The 12221-nt window shown below is 36.6% G+C and overlaps 1 protein-coding gene across 2 annotated transcripts in view; it reads left to right on the top strand.

Moving 5' to 3' along the window:
* The window catches only part of ZFAND4 (zinc finger AN1-type containing 4), a 61909-nt gene extending 50595 nt beyond the window's left edge, over nucleotides 1–11314 (top strand). For both annotated transcript variants that reach the window (XM_072806285.1, XM_072806286.1), the window contains 4 exons: nucleotides 552–1724; nucleotides 2687–2741; nucleotides 8911–9028; nucleotides 10373–11314. In XM_072806285.1, the coding sequence (XP_072662386.1) occupies nucleotides 552–1724; nucleotides 2687–2741; nucleotides 8911–9028; nucleotides 10373–10508 (1482 nt within the window). In that variant the 3' untranslated portion in view covers nucleotides 10509–11314. The remainder of the gene's footprint in view (nucleotides 1–551; nucleotides 1725–2686; nucleotides 2742–8910; nucleotides 9029–10372) is intronic.
* The last annotated feature ends 907 nt before the right edge of the window (nucleotides 11315–12221 follow it).

Raw genomic sequence — 12221 nt, 5'->3', positions numbered from 1 at the left:
AGCATGTACCAAAATTCCAAACTCCCAGAAGGAAAGCTGGTATTTAGCATAAACCATATTGTTTGCACAAACAGGGTAGGTACTTTTCAGTTAGGGTGATAGGAACTCTCTTGAAATACAAGTTCCCAGAAGCTAGCCAAGGGCCAACCTCACAAGCAGGCCTTTATGGCACTATTTTCTGTAGTACATATATAGCCAACACTTACTCATCTATCTTACTAGGGAAAATTGTTGGGGACCTAGAATAGGTCAGCAGTATCATATATACTATAATGTTTTCTTTTCAGCAAAACTGACAAATAATCAGTAGGGAGGAAAATAAAATAAAATTCATTTTCTTTAACATTCTCAGGAAATCATCCTCAATGGAGAAAGCAAAATTCTTCTCAGTTGTAAGCTTAAGATTTTAATCTTCTAAGACATTTTTAATTGAAGTTATCAAAATGCCAGTGTTATGTTAAATAACATTTTCTTCCTTCATTAATTTGTGTTAATGGGTAGACAAAATGACTGTGAGAAATTATATATTCACTTTTTTTTTTTTTTTTTAGCCTAAGAAAGCTGTCAAGGTAAAACCTCGTCCACCTATAGCTCCTCGACCTTCTAGTAGTTCCACGGCAGCTGCTCGCCACAGATTGTTAAAGGCTCTCCCCCACATTGGGCAGTCTTGTTTACCTTCTCCTGGGAATGCCTGTCTACCTGAAACTTCCAGCAATGCGGTTTCAAGTTTGGCAACTCTGCCCTCTGCTGATACACCAATATCATCTATCACTAGCAATTTTCTTAAGGAAGATGATAACTGGGAGAGTAACACACTGTCTCATTCCAATAGTAGCATCAAACTACCACCTCAGATACCCCATATGGAATTAGAAAATGACAAAGAGCTTGCTGATTCTGTTCTCCATCTTGGATCATCCTTGCCTAGGCAGAAAAAAAATCTTTCAGGAAACTTGTCATCTAATAATGAAGATGACACTGTTTTATTTTCAACTTCAAAAGAATGCATAACTGAGGAATCACTTCTACCTGAAGTGGGCTCATTTGCTACATTTACAGAAGGAAACACTGATGAACAGAGCAGTGGCTTAGAAATCACACAGAAGGTAAATCCAGAGTTCTTACTCACTAATGATGATAAAGGGTTGAAAGCTGCAGAGCAGCATCTTAAACATGTTGCAAGAATGTTGAGTGGTGAATCAGTAGAAACTACAGTTCTCAACCACCGTGAATTAAGTCCTCACAAGAACAGACTCTTGTCACCTCTTCACTGTTCTACACCAGTGTCACTCCATAATTCTCTGGTGAAATCACAAAGACAGCCCAAATGTTTTGAATCTGGGAATCTTCAATCTTCTGCATCACAGAATGTGCTTCAGTCATTGGATGTTCGAAATATAATGGATTCTTCTTTCTCTAGGACTACTCGCTTTCGAGCTGTTAAAGTCGATTCACCCGGGAAAAGATCTGATATTATTTCTAAAGTTGAGGCTCGAGATATCACAGAAATGGCTAACAAGGCTTCCAAAGAGCCTGTTGGTTGTGTAAATAATATAGGTTTTCTTACTTCGCTGGCCCGGAGTGCAAGCAGAGATAGCTTACAGAGCACACGTGGAGCAGGCAGGCTTCGGACCTCTGGAATCGGGCTGTCTACAAGCCAGCATTTTAAGGAGGAAAATCTTAGGAAAAATTCTCCCCAGTTAGAACCTACAGATTTTTTTCTAGTAAGTATTTACCTTTCAATATGTTCTAATAGTTATCCTTAGAGTCATTCAACATATTTAAAGTTTGTTTTTTGTTTATATAAGTAAGGAGGCCTAAGGTTGAATTCTTTTCATAAGATTCTCTTAAAATGTTTATCTAGTTTGTAGAAAATATTTTTGACAGTTGAATTTTATTTATTTTTTTTATTTTTTTACTTTGACAGTTGAATTTTATTTTTTATTTTTTATTTTTTATTTTTTAAATTTTTATTTATTTATGATAGGCACACAGTGAGAGAGAGAGAGAGGCAGAGACACAGGCAGAGGGAGAAGCAGGCTCCATGCACCGGGAGCCTGATGTGGGATTCGATCCCGGGTCTCCAGGATCGCGCCCCAGGCCAAAGGCAGGCGCTAAACTGCTGCGCCACCCAGGGATCCTGACAGTTGAATTTTAAATAATGTTTTAGTCCTAAGTTGAGAACTGTAATTTGAAAGTAATTTTGTGTAAACAATTTATGATATATGCTATTTTTATTATTTTTTCCTAAATAAGAACTTTTATTTGTACTATCAAATTTTATTCTCTTAATGAAAAATATTAAGTACAATACTGCTGAATGTGAGAATCAGATTCTAAGTTAGTTTGGTTAAAAATTTGATTAAATGAAAGCCCTACAGCATTTCCATAATAAAATACAACCATAAGAGATTCTTAACTATAGGAAGCAAACTAAGGGTTGCTGGAAAGGGGATGGGTGGGGGGATGGGGTAACTGGTGATGGGCATTAAGGAGAGCACTTAATGTAAATAAGCACTGGGTGTTATATGCAACTAAATTCTACCCCTGAAACTAATAATACACTGTATGTTAACTAACTTGAATTTAAGTAAAATCTAAAAAAAATACAAGTATCATGTTTAGTGATCTTTTCCTCTGATCTTCATTAGCTTACCTCTCTAGATGTTTTGTGTTTTTATTATAGTCTGCCCGTGGTATTGGAATGAATGGAAATAACACAGCAGCAGGGAAGAGAGTAGGTAAGCTGGCAGTAATTTTGAAAATATAAGCCTAACAATCATTTCATTATGCATATTGTTATATTTTCAGAGAGAAATAAGAACACTCTTTGTGGTATGTATGGAGTAAACTCTCCCTAAACTTTGTTCCGCTTAAGAAAATTTTTATGAGAACTGACTGTAGGACATATTTGAAGAATAAAACAAAAATTGAAATTGAGGTCTCTGTTGCCTGGGAAAAGATATGGTCTATGTGAAAAGACGAGAAGAATGAAGAATTAACATGTAGTTCCCAACCCTCTCAGTCACTGGCCACTCTGGAGCCTTGCTGGGCTGCTGGATGGGTTTGGCGAAAGTATCTAAAGAGGTATTTCTCAATATCATGATCCATTATCAAGGATGAACTCCTTTTGATGAACTGATTATTTCTGGATCAAAAAAGGACAATCCTTGAATTAGCCCTTTCCAACGCATAGTAGCAGAAGTGGCTATGACATTAGCACTCCTTTCTACCAGTAACGCCTTAAAAGTGCACTGACTAATCCCTATTTCAAGGGAAGTAGTTGTTATCTTTTATGGTTTAATACCCAGACTAGGGATGAGAACTCGTTACCAAAGATGTACTGTGTTTGTAGCCCCGGGGTTCTCAAGAATACTTTATAGAAGTTATAAAATGGATGTGACAACCAATATAGTATATATTATGGTTATCCCATGATTTTTATCCTTTGAAGAGTTATTTAGGGTTTATTTTACACTGCTGCTATCTATATAAGGCCCAAAGTTTTTTTTTTTTAATTTTTATTTACAGAGAGAGAGAGAGAGGCAGAGACACAGGCAGAGGGAGAAGCAGGCTCCATGCACCGGGAGCCCGATGTGGGATTCGATCCGGGGCTCCAGGATCGCGCCCTGGGCCAAAGGCAGGCGCCAAACCGCTGCACCACCCAGGGATCCCGGCCCAAAGTTTTAAAGTCTTACTATATCTACTTTTTTTTTCAATTTTTTATTGTGGTAAATAGCCATAACAGAAAATTTACTGTCTTAACCATTTTTAAACATATAACTCCGTGGCATTAAGTACATTCACATTATTGGGCAACCATCACCACCATTCATCTTTAGAACTCTTTTTATCTTGAAAAACTTGAAACTCTATACCCATTAACACTAACTCCTCAACCCCCCTCACCCCAGCCTCTAGCAGCCACCATTCTACTCTCTGTCTCAGTGATTTTAATTACTCTAAGTATCTTATATAAGTGGAATCATACAGCATTGTCTTTTTGTGTCTGGCTTACTTCACTTACCATAGTGTCCTCAAGGCTCATCTATGTTGTAGCATGTGTTAGAATTTTCCATACTTTTTTAAGGCTAAATAATACTCCATTGTGTGTATATAAGCAGTTTGCTCATTCATGTATCTCTGAATGGAGATCTGTGTTTCTTCCACATTTTAGCTCTTGTGAATAATGCTGTTATGAACATGGGGCCCAAATATGTCTTTGAGACCTTCCTTTTAATTCTTTTGAGTATGTACTCAAAAGTGAAATTGCTGGCTCATATTGGTAATTCTATTTTTAATTTTTTGAGGAACTGCCGTGCAGTTTTGCATAGTGGCTGCACTGTTTTTACATTACTACTAGCAATGTGCAAAATTTCCAGTTTCTCCACATTCTTACCAACACTTTTATCTTCTGGGCTTTTTTTGTTTTTGGTAATGGATATCCTAACATGTATGAGGTAGTATATCGTGGTTTTGGTTTGTATTTCCTTGGTGATTAGTGATATTGTTTTGATGTTTATACATCCTTGGAGAAATATCTATTCAAATATTTTACCCATTTTTAAATTGAGTTGTTTTGAGTTTTTGTTGTTGAGTTTTAGATATTTTACATATATTATGGATACTGATCCTTTATCAGATATATGATTGGCAAATATTTTCTTCCATTCTGTAGGTTGCCATTTCACTCTACTGACAGTCCTTATGGACAGTAGTTTTTAATTTTCATGAAGTGCACTTTGTCTATTTTTTCCTTTGTGCATTTGATGTTGTGTCTAATAAGTTATTGCCAAATCCAATGTCATGAAGCTTTCCCACTATATTCTAGGAATTTTATAGTTTTAGGTCTTACAGGTTGGTCTTTGATGCATTTTGAGTTAATTTTTTTAATGTATATACTTTTGTATGTGGTGTAATGTAAGGGTCCAACTTTACTCTTTCTCATGTGTTTATCCGGTTTTCCCAGTGCCATGGGCACCCTTATCAAAAACCTTTTGGAATATTACTCAGCCATTAGAAATGACAGATACCCACCATTTGCTTCGACGTGGATGGAACTGGAGGGTATTTCCTGAGTGAAATAAGTCAATCGGAGAAGGACAAACATTATATGATCTCATTCATTTGGGGAATATAAAAAATAGTGAAAGGGAATAAAGGGGAAAGGAGAAAAAATGAGTGGGAAATATCAGGGAGAGAGACAGAACATGAGAGACTCCTAACTCTGGGAAACGAACTAGGGGTGGTGGAAGGGGAGGTGGACGGGGGGTGAGGGTGACTGGGTGACGGGCACTGCGGGGAGCACTTGATGGGACGAGCACTGGGTGTTATTCTATATGTTGGCAAATTGAACAAATTGAATAAACAAATTGAATAAAAAATAAATTTATTAAAAAAACAAACAAACAAAAAAACCTTTTGGCCCTATATGTGGAGGTTTATTTCTGGGTTCTTTGTTGCCTGTCTTTATGCCAGTACCTCACTTTTTCTGTAATATATTTAACCCTAACTTGGGCTTTGGTGCTTTTTCACTTCTCTTCTCATTCTTTATCTGAAATTGCTGTTGCTGAGGTCACCAAAGATGTCCACAGTTTCAAATCCAGTGGATGCTTCTGTATTCTTATCTTGTTTGGTTGTTGTTGCCCTCCTTCTTGAAATAGTTTCTTTTCCTTTGTTTCTCATCTTTTCATTTCTTCTTCTTTTTTTTATTCTGGACTATTACATTGTTTTATTTTTTTATTTTTTATTTTTTTAGATTTTATTTAGCTATTCATTTTTAAAATTTTTTTATTGGAGTTCAATTTGCCAACATATAGCGTAACACCCAGTGCTTATCCCGCCAAGTGCCCCCCTTGGTGCTCATCACCCAGTCACCCCAACCCCCCGCCCACTTCTCCTTCCACTACCCCTTGTTCATTTCCCAGAGTTAGGTATCTCTCATGTTTTGTCACCCTCACTGATATTTTCACTCATTTTCTCTCCTTTCCTTTATTCCTTTATTCCTTTATTCCTTTTCATTAATTTTTATATTCCCCAAATGAATGAAATCATATAATGTTTCTCCTTTTCCGATTGACTTATTACACTCAGCATAATACCCTCCAGGTCCATTCACGTCAAAGCAAATGGTGGGTATTTGTCGTTTCTAATGGCTGAGTAATATTCCATTGTATACATAGACCACAGCTTCTTTATCCATTCATCTTTCGATGGACACCGAGGCTCCTTCCACAGTTTGGCTATTGTGGACATTGCTGCTAGAAACATCGGGGTGCTGTGGACATTGCTGCTATAAACATCGGGGTACAGGTGTCCTGGCGTTTCACTGCATCTGTATCTTTGGGGTAAATCCCCAGCAGTGCAATTGCTGGGTCATAGGGCAGATCTATTTTTAACTCTGAGGAACCTCCACACAGTTTTCCAGAGTGGCTGTACCAGGTCACATTCCCACCAACATTGCAAGAGGGTTCCCCTTTCTCCACATCCTCTCCAACATTTGTTGTTTCCTGTCTTGTTAATTTCCCCATTCTCACTGGTGTGAGGTGGTATCTCATTGTGGTTTTGCTAATATGTTGTTTTAGATTTTTGCTTTTTTTTTAAACCTGAGTTTTCTTCTTTTCACTTGTTTTACCCTTTACTTGTCCCCAGGTGTATACACTTTTTTGGTTGATTTCATTTAAGTCAAGGCATCAACTGCTACCTGCAGTGATCATCACCTAAACTAGAGTTGTGTAACTTGCTGCCATTTCCTTTCAGTAATAACTATATCATACTGAATTTGCTAAGTTCTTCCATTGGTCTTCTTTGCTTTTAACTTACAGGGTCTCCCTTGGAAATCTTATCCATCTTCATAGTTTAGTCATCATTTTTAGGCAAATGATTACCAAACTTGCATCTAGCATACTACTCTTTGCTTTGTTGGCTGTCTTCTGTTGGGTAATTATAGATCATTGTCTTCGATCAATTATTGGACTAGGAAATGCCAAACAAATGAGTTAATCCACATATCTTTAATCTTGTTTGGAAAAGCAACTTTTCACATTGGAATTATTTTGTTGACCTTTTCTTTGTTCATATGTCCAATGCACATTTGAGAGAAGGCTTCAAGGAGGAACTGATGATTGATGATATGTTCTTACAAGATGAGTAGAATTTTACTAGGTTGACAAGCTGGAATAGAGCATTTTAAAAGAAATTTCACCTGTAATGGGTCTGGTGCTTTATTGAGAGTGGGTATGATGTGGTAAATGACAGAAAATGACTTTAGAAGTTAGAAAGGGGGATCCCTGGGTGGCGCAGCGGTTTAGCGCCTGCCTTTGGCCCAGGGCGCGATCCTGGAGACCCAGGATCGAATCCCACGTCGGGCTCCCGGTGCATGGAGCCTGCTTCTCCCTCTGCCTGTGTCTCTGCCTCTCTCTCTCTCTGTGTGCCTATCATAAATAAAAAAAAAAAAAAAAAAAAATTAGAAGTTAGAAAGGTATCATATTAGATGTATAAGACCCTGAATGCCAGTCTAAAGAAGAGTAGGAAACCTATATGCTAATGATGGGTCCTATCCTGGAGTGAGTAACTAATAAATGTTTTTTTTCTGATGGATAGAAGTGTATGTGGGAGCCATTCTCATAGGCGAAGACTGCATTTGTATTTCTGTGCCAAATCATTCTTGTCACTACTGTGTTGCATGTTTCTGCACATTCACAAGAGTTCTTGAATGAAAAAAGTTTGGGAAACATTAAGCAATTCCAAGGAAAAAAAAATGAAAATATAACTACTGAACTAGGTTATTATTAACAGATTATTCCATTGGGGAAGAATATCCTAAATCTGAATTTCAAAGATAATAACAATTAGATGAGTTTCCAGGGGATATCTGGTACTGTATGCCTTTCGTATGTGTCCTTTGCAAATGCTTATCTAATTTTCATTTTTTAAGAAGTGGAAAGTACCTTATTATCTTGTTCTTGATAACTCTAGGTGCACTTGAAGAAGAAAGTGTTTATTAACACAGTTGGTGCCCAGGCAACATTGGAAGTCATTCACTTAGTTGTTTTCAGTTTTGTTTCTACCATTATGAGTCATTCAGTTAGTTTCCAATTTGGTTTACAGTTTTGGGCAAGATCTAGGAGAGTATTTCAGACTGGTAATGAAGCAGACTTAATGTTACTGAGTTTGTATATCCAGCACCCAATCTGGGTGGCAAAAGGTATAGCACCGTTTCACTGTAATTCCAATTTTTTGAACTCTTGAAGGATTTTCAGAGACTTTTAGCTGCCAGGTAAACATTAAGCCCAGGCCTCCCAAACCTTTTTCAGTAGTGGGGTACCAGTACTGTTCAGACTCTAACACTTTTCTTCTCATTCCTTCATAAAAATGATTTTGGGGATCCCTGGGTGGCGCAGCGGTTTGGCGCCTGCCTTTGGCCCAGGGCGTGATCCCGGAGACCCGGGATCGAATCCCACGTCGGGCTCCCGGTGCATGGAGCCTGCTTCTCCCTCTGCCTGTGTCTCTGCCTCCCTCTCTCTCTCTGTAACTATCATAAATAAATAAAAAAAAAAAAATTAAAAAAAAATGATTTTGATCCAGACATTTTTCTTGATTCTCTGTCAAAGATTTGTGTACTTTACAATTACTGATTGCTCTTGGACACAACCAGAAAAATGCCAGTGTGTACAAAAGTCCTAAAAATATAAAAGTCTTAGTCATTAGAAGGCTACAGAATCTTTAAAAATAGAACAGTTTTGCATCTGTAGTTTATGTAAATAATTTCGGATATAAAAATAGCACAAATTGATTTTTTATAGCAAGGAAGTTTCCTGGGACAGGCATTTGTTTTATGTTTTGCTTAATACTATTTCACATTTAAAATATTGTGCCAGTTATTAATCAACATATACTTTCTTTAAACAGGAGAATGTACTCATCACCTGCCACCTGTGAAAGCCCCTATTCAAACAAAGAAGAAAGCAGCAAAGCATTGTTTCCTTTGTGGGAAGAAAACTGGACTGGCTACTAGCTACGAATGCAGGCAGGTTGGCTGGCTGGAAAAGCTGAGATGCTCTCTTTGTGGTGACCCAGCATAGGGATACAATATAAAACATTCTTTAAATTGGCTATTCATCACATAATTAGGATGATCTTCAAATAGCAGCCCTCACTTGAGCTCCTAATTGGTTAAAGTAAAGAGAAAGTAGACAGCTCCTGAATTTATAAATCATGAGATCTTGCCATTCAAGTTAGGAGACTACTTGGGAGAATGTATTTTCTTTGTCTTTTTTTTTTCTTTCTTTGTCTTATGATAGATGTGCTTATTGGTTTTTGTTTGAACACAACTTGGAAGAACTCTTCCTCCAAGATTGTTTTAAATTGAACCAATTTTAACTATTCAAAACAGATGAATAGGGCAGCCCTGGTGGCTCAGCAGTTTGGCACCACCTTCAGCCCAGGGCCTGATCCTGGAGACATGGGATCGAGTCCCACGTCGAGCTCCCTGCATGGAGCCTGCTTCTCCCTCTGCCTATGTCTCTGCCTCTCTCTCTCCTCTCTGCGTATTCTCATGAATAAATAAATAAAATAAAATAAAATAAACAGATGAATAATACATTCACAAAAAATAATGAACTTTCTCATAATTATTTCTTTTGTTAGCATTGATTAATATGTCCTGAGGACAGTGTCTACCCTTTGAGTCCAGGCATTAAAAGCAACTGCTGCTTTTTAGAGTACTTTCTATTCAAATAGGAACAGCTCATCTTGTTTGAGATATATATATATATATATATATATTTTAAAGATTATTTATTTATTTATTTATTTATTTATTTATTATTTATTTATTTATTTATTTAGAGAGGCAGAGACACAGGCAGAGGGAGAAGCAGGCTCCATGCAGGAAGCCCGACGTGGGACTCAATCCCTGGTCTCCAGGATCACACTCCGGGCTGCAGGTGGCGCTAAACCGCTGCTGCCCTGATAGAGATATTTTTGAAATCCTTTCATGGCATAGTTAGGTTTATGTGCTTTTCTTTCCAGACTGAATTTCTCACAAATTGAGTTCACCCAGGTTTACTAAATATGAGAGAAGCAATAAACACATTTTTCAGTTTTTGCAATTTTACTACTTTATAAAGATCTGTATCTTTTTTCATTTGAAATAGAGTCTCTATTATAAACTCTCATATTCATGGACAGTTAACTTTTTCTTTTTGGGAATGCGTGTACTGGTTTATGAGCGCCAGGAAAATGTAGCGCTGAAAATTGCTAAGAGAACCAGAGGGCTCCTGTTGGATACCCGAAGTCAAGCTCTGATCTCCCAAAGAGATGAGCCTTTGTAGAAATGTGACTATTCACATGAACTTTTTTTGTGCTTTAGATGTGGAAACAACTTCTGTGCATCTCATCGCTATGCAGAAACTCACGGCTGCACCTATGATTACAAGAGTGCAGGGAGGAGATATTTACAGGAGGCAAATCCTGTGGTTAACGCACCCAAACTTCCAAAAATCTAGCTCCTGCTCTGCGCCTAGGAATCGTATTACAATGACAGAAGAAATATTGTTTAGACTGCATTATTTTTGTTCGACTCCCAAAAGATTTGCCAAATGACAAAAACATACAATGCATACTGTTGGAGAAAGAATGCTACTGTATTTGACATCTTTATCCTTTGGGGAATCAAAAGTTTTAAAAGTAGTTTTAAAAACTTTATAATGATTTAGCTTTGTTATTGCATGTCTTGTGTTAACTATTTTCTATTTGATACTGCAATTTAATAGACAAGTCTTCAAAAGATGCACTTTAGGAAGTTATCACTGACTATGTAACCAGCTTCCACATTGTACAGAAATGTGTTGTCCTGAAACGGCTCTACTCAAATCCACCACTTCTTTGAGGGGTGAGGGTTGGGAGGTGGAGATTGGTTTTGTATTTTTTTTAAATCCCATGTGTGAAAATTTATTGAATTTACTAGAAAGTTCCTTTTTATCTCAAGCTACTTTTTATAAAAAAGAACATTTCATGTCCCCCTGTGGTTTTAACACATATATATTTCTTCCATATTCAGATTGGCATTCAGATACGTCCCATTCTATAAAACACATCATGTTAATCATACTATATATATTTCTTAAAATACTACTTTTTGAATGGTAGTTTGCAATAGAAAGGGTCTCAGTTGCCATTAAATACAGAATTCTAACTTTTCACTTTTTGAAAAATGGCTACATTTAAAACAAAATCTCACAGCTTGGTTTGTTTTTCTTATAAGTTGAATGCTATTATTACCAGGAGAAATTCAAATAAATATTCAATTTCATTATAAGTTTGATTATTTACAATAATTTTATAAATAATTTAAAATTTTTTATTCAATTCAATTAATATATACTGTATTATTAGTTTCAGAGGTAGAATTCAGTGATTTATGAATTGTATATAATACCCAAAGCTCATCACTTCCAAATGTCCTCCTTAATGCCCATCACCCAGTTTGGTAAACTAAAAACTGAACTACTTGACACAAATGTAAATATTTTCCTTAGTCTGTATAGCTCCCCTTAGAAAGTATACCATTAAATGTATCACTCTTCCACTAATATCTTTCCCACTTGTAAATATATAGTTCAGTACCCCCCTCCTTTATCAAGACAACATGTGCTTTAGACATTTAAAAATCCAAGAACTCTATTACCTGGATAGGCTGCTGGAAAATGGACCAAAACATATTTATTCTATAATAAATATGAGTGGTTAGGGTATTGATATGTGCTTAGCACATGCTTTTTAAACCAAGACCATGTAGAAATAACTCTTGTTTTAAGTTTACCAAAGATTTTGGTCAAAGTTGAGTTTTTTATTGTTATTGTTTTACTAGTTCCTAAGTTACTGAGAGAGAAACCAGTTGAATTCAAGAAATATTATTACTGGAAAGCATTTCTTTATGCTTTAAATTCTTATAGGGATGGATCCTAATTTTAAAGATCTCAGATATATCTCTTCATCCCCAGTAATTATCAGAGTGCTTTGATGTAGGCACTGGATACACATTAGTTAATTAATTATACTGTACATCTTAACTGTGATGAAAAATGAAGGTGTTTATGTCGTTTCATATGCTAAACTAATTTTATGTGATAAAATTCAGTTTCTGGAATTTATTTTATTTTATTTTTTGTTGAGGGGAAGGAGAAAGAATCTTAACCAGGCTCCACATGGGGCCTAGA

The sequence above is a fragment of the Canis lupus genome, chromosome 29 (assembly GCF_048164855.1).
Source record: "Canis lupus baileyi chromosome 29, mCanLup2.hap1, whole genome shotgun sequence".
NCBI classification, from domain to species: Eukaryota; Metazoa; Chordata; class Mammalia; order Carnivora; family Canidae; genus Canis; species Canis lupus.
Note: the sequence above shows the minus strand (reverse complement) of the source record. Positions and strands in the feature narration are given on the sequence as shown.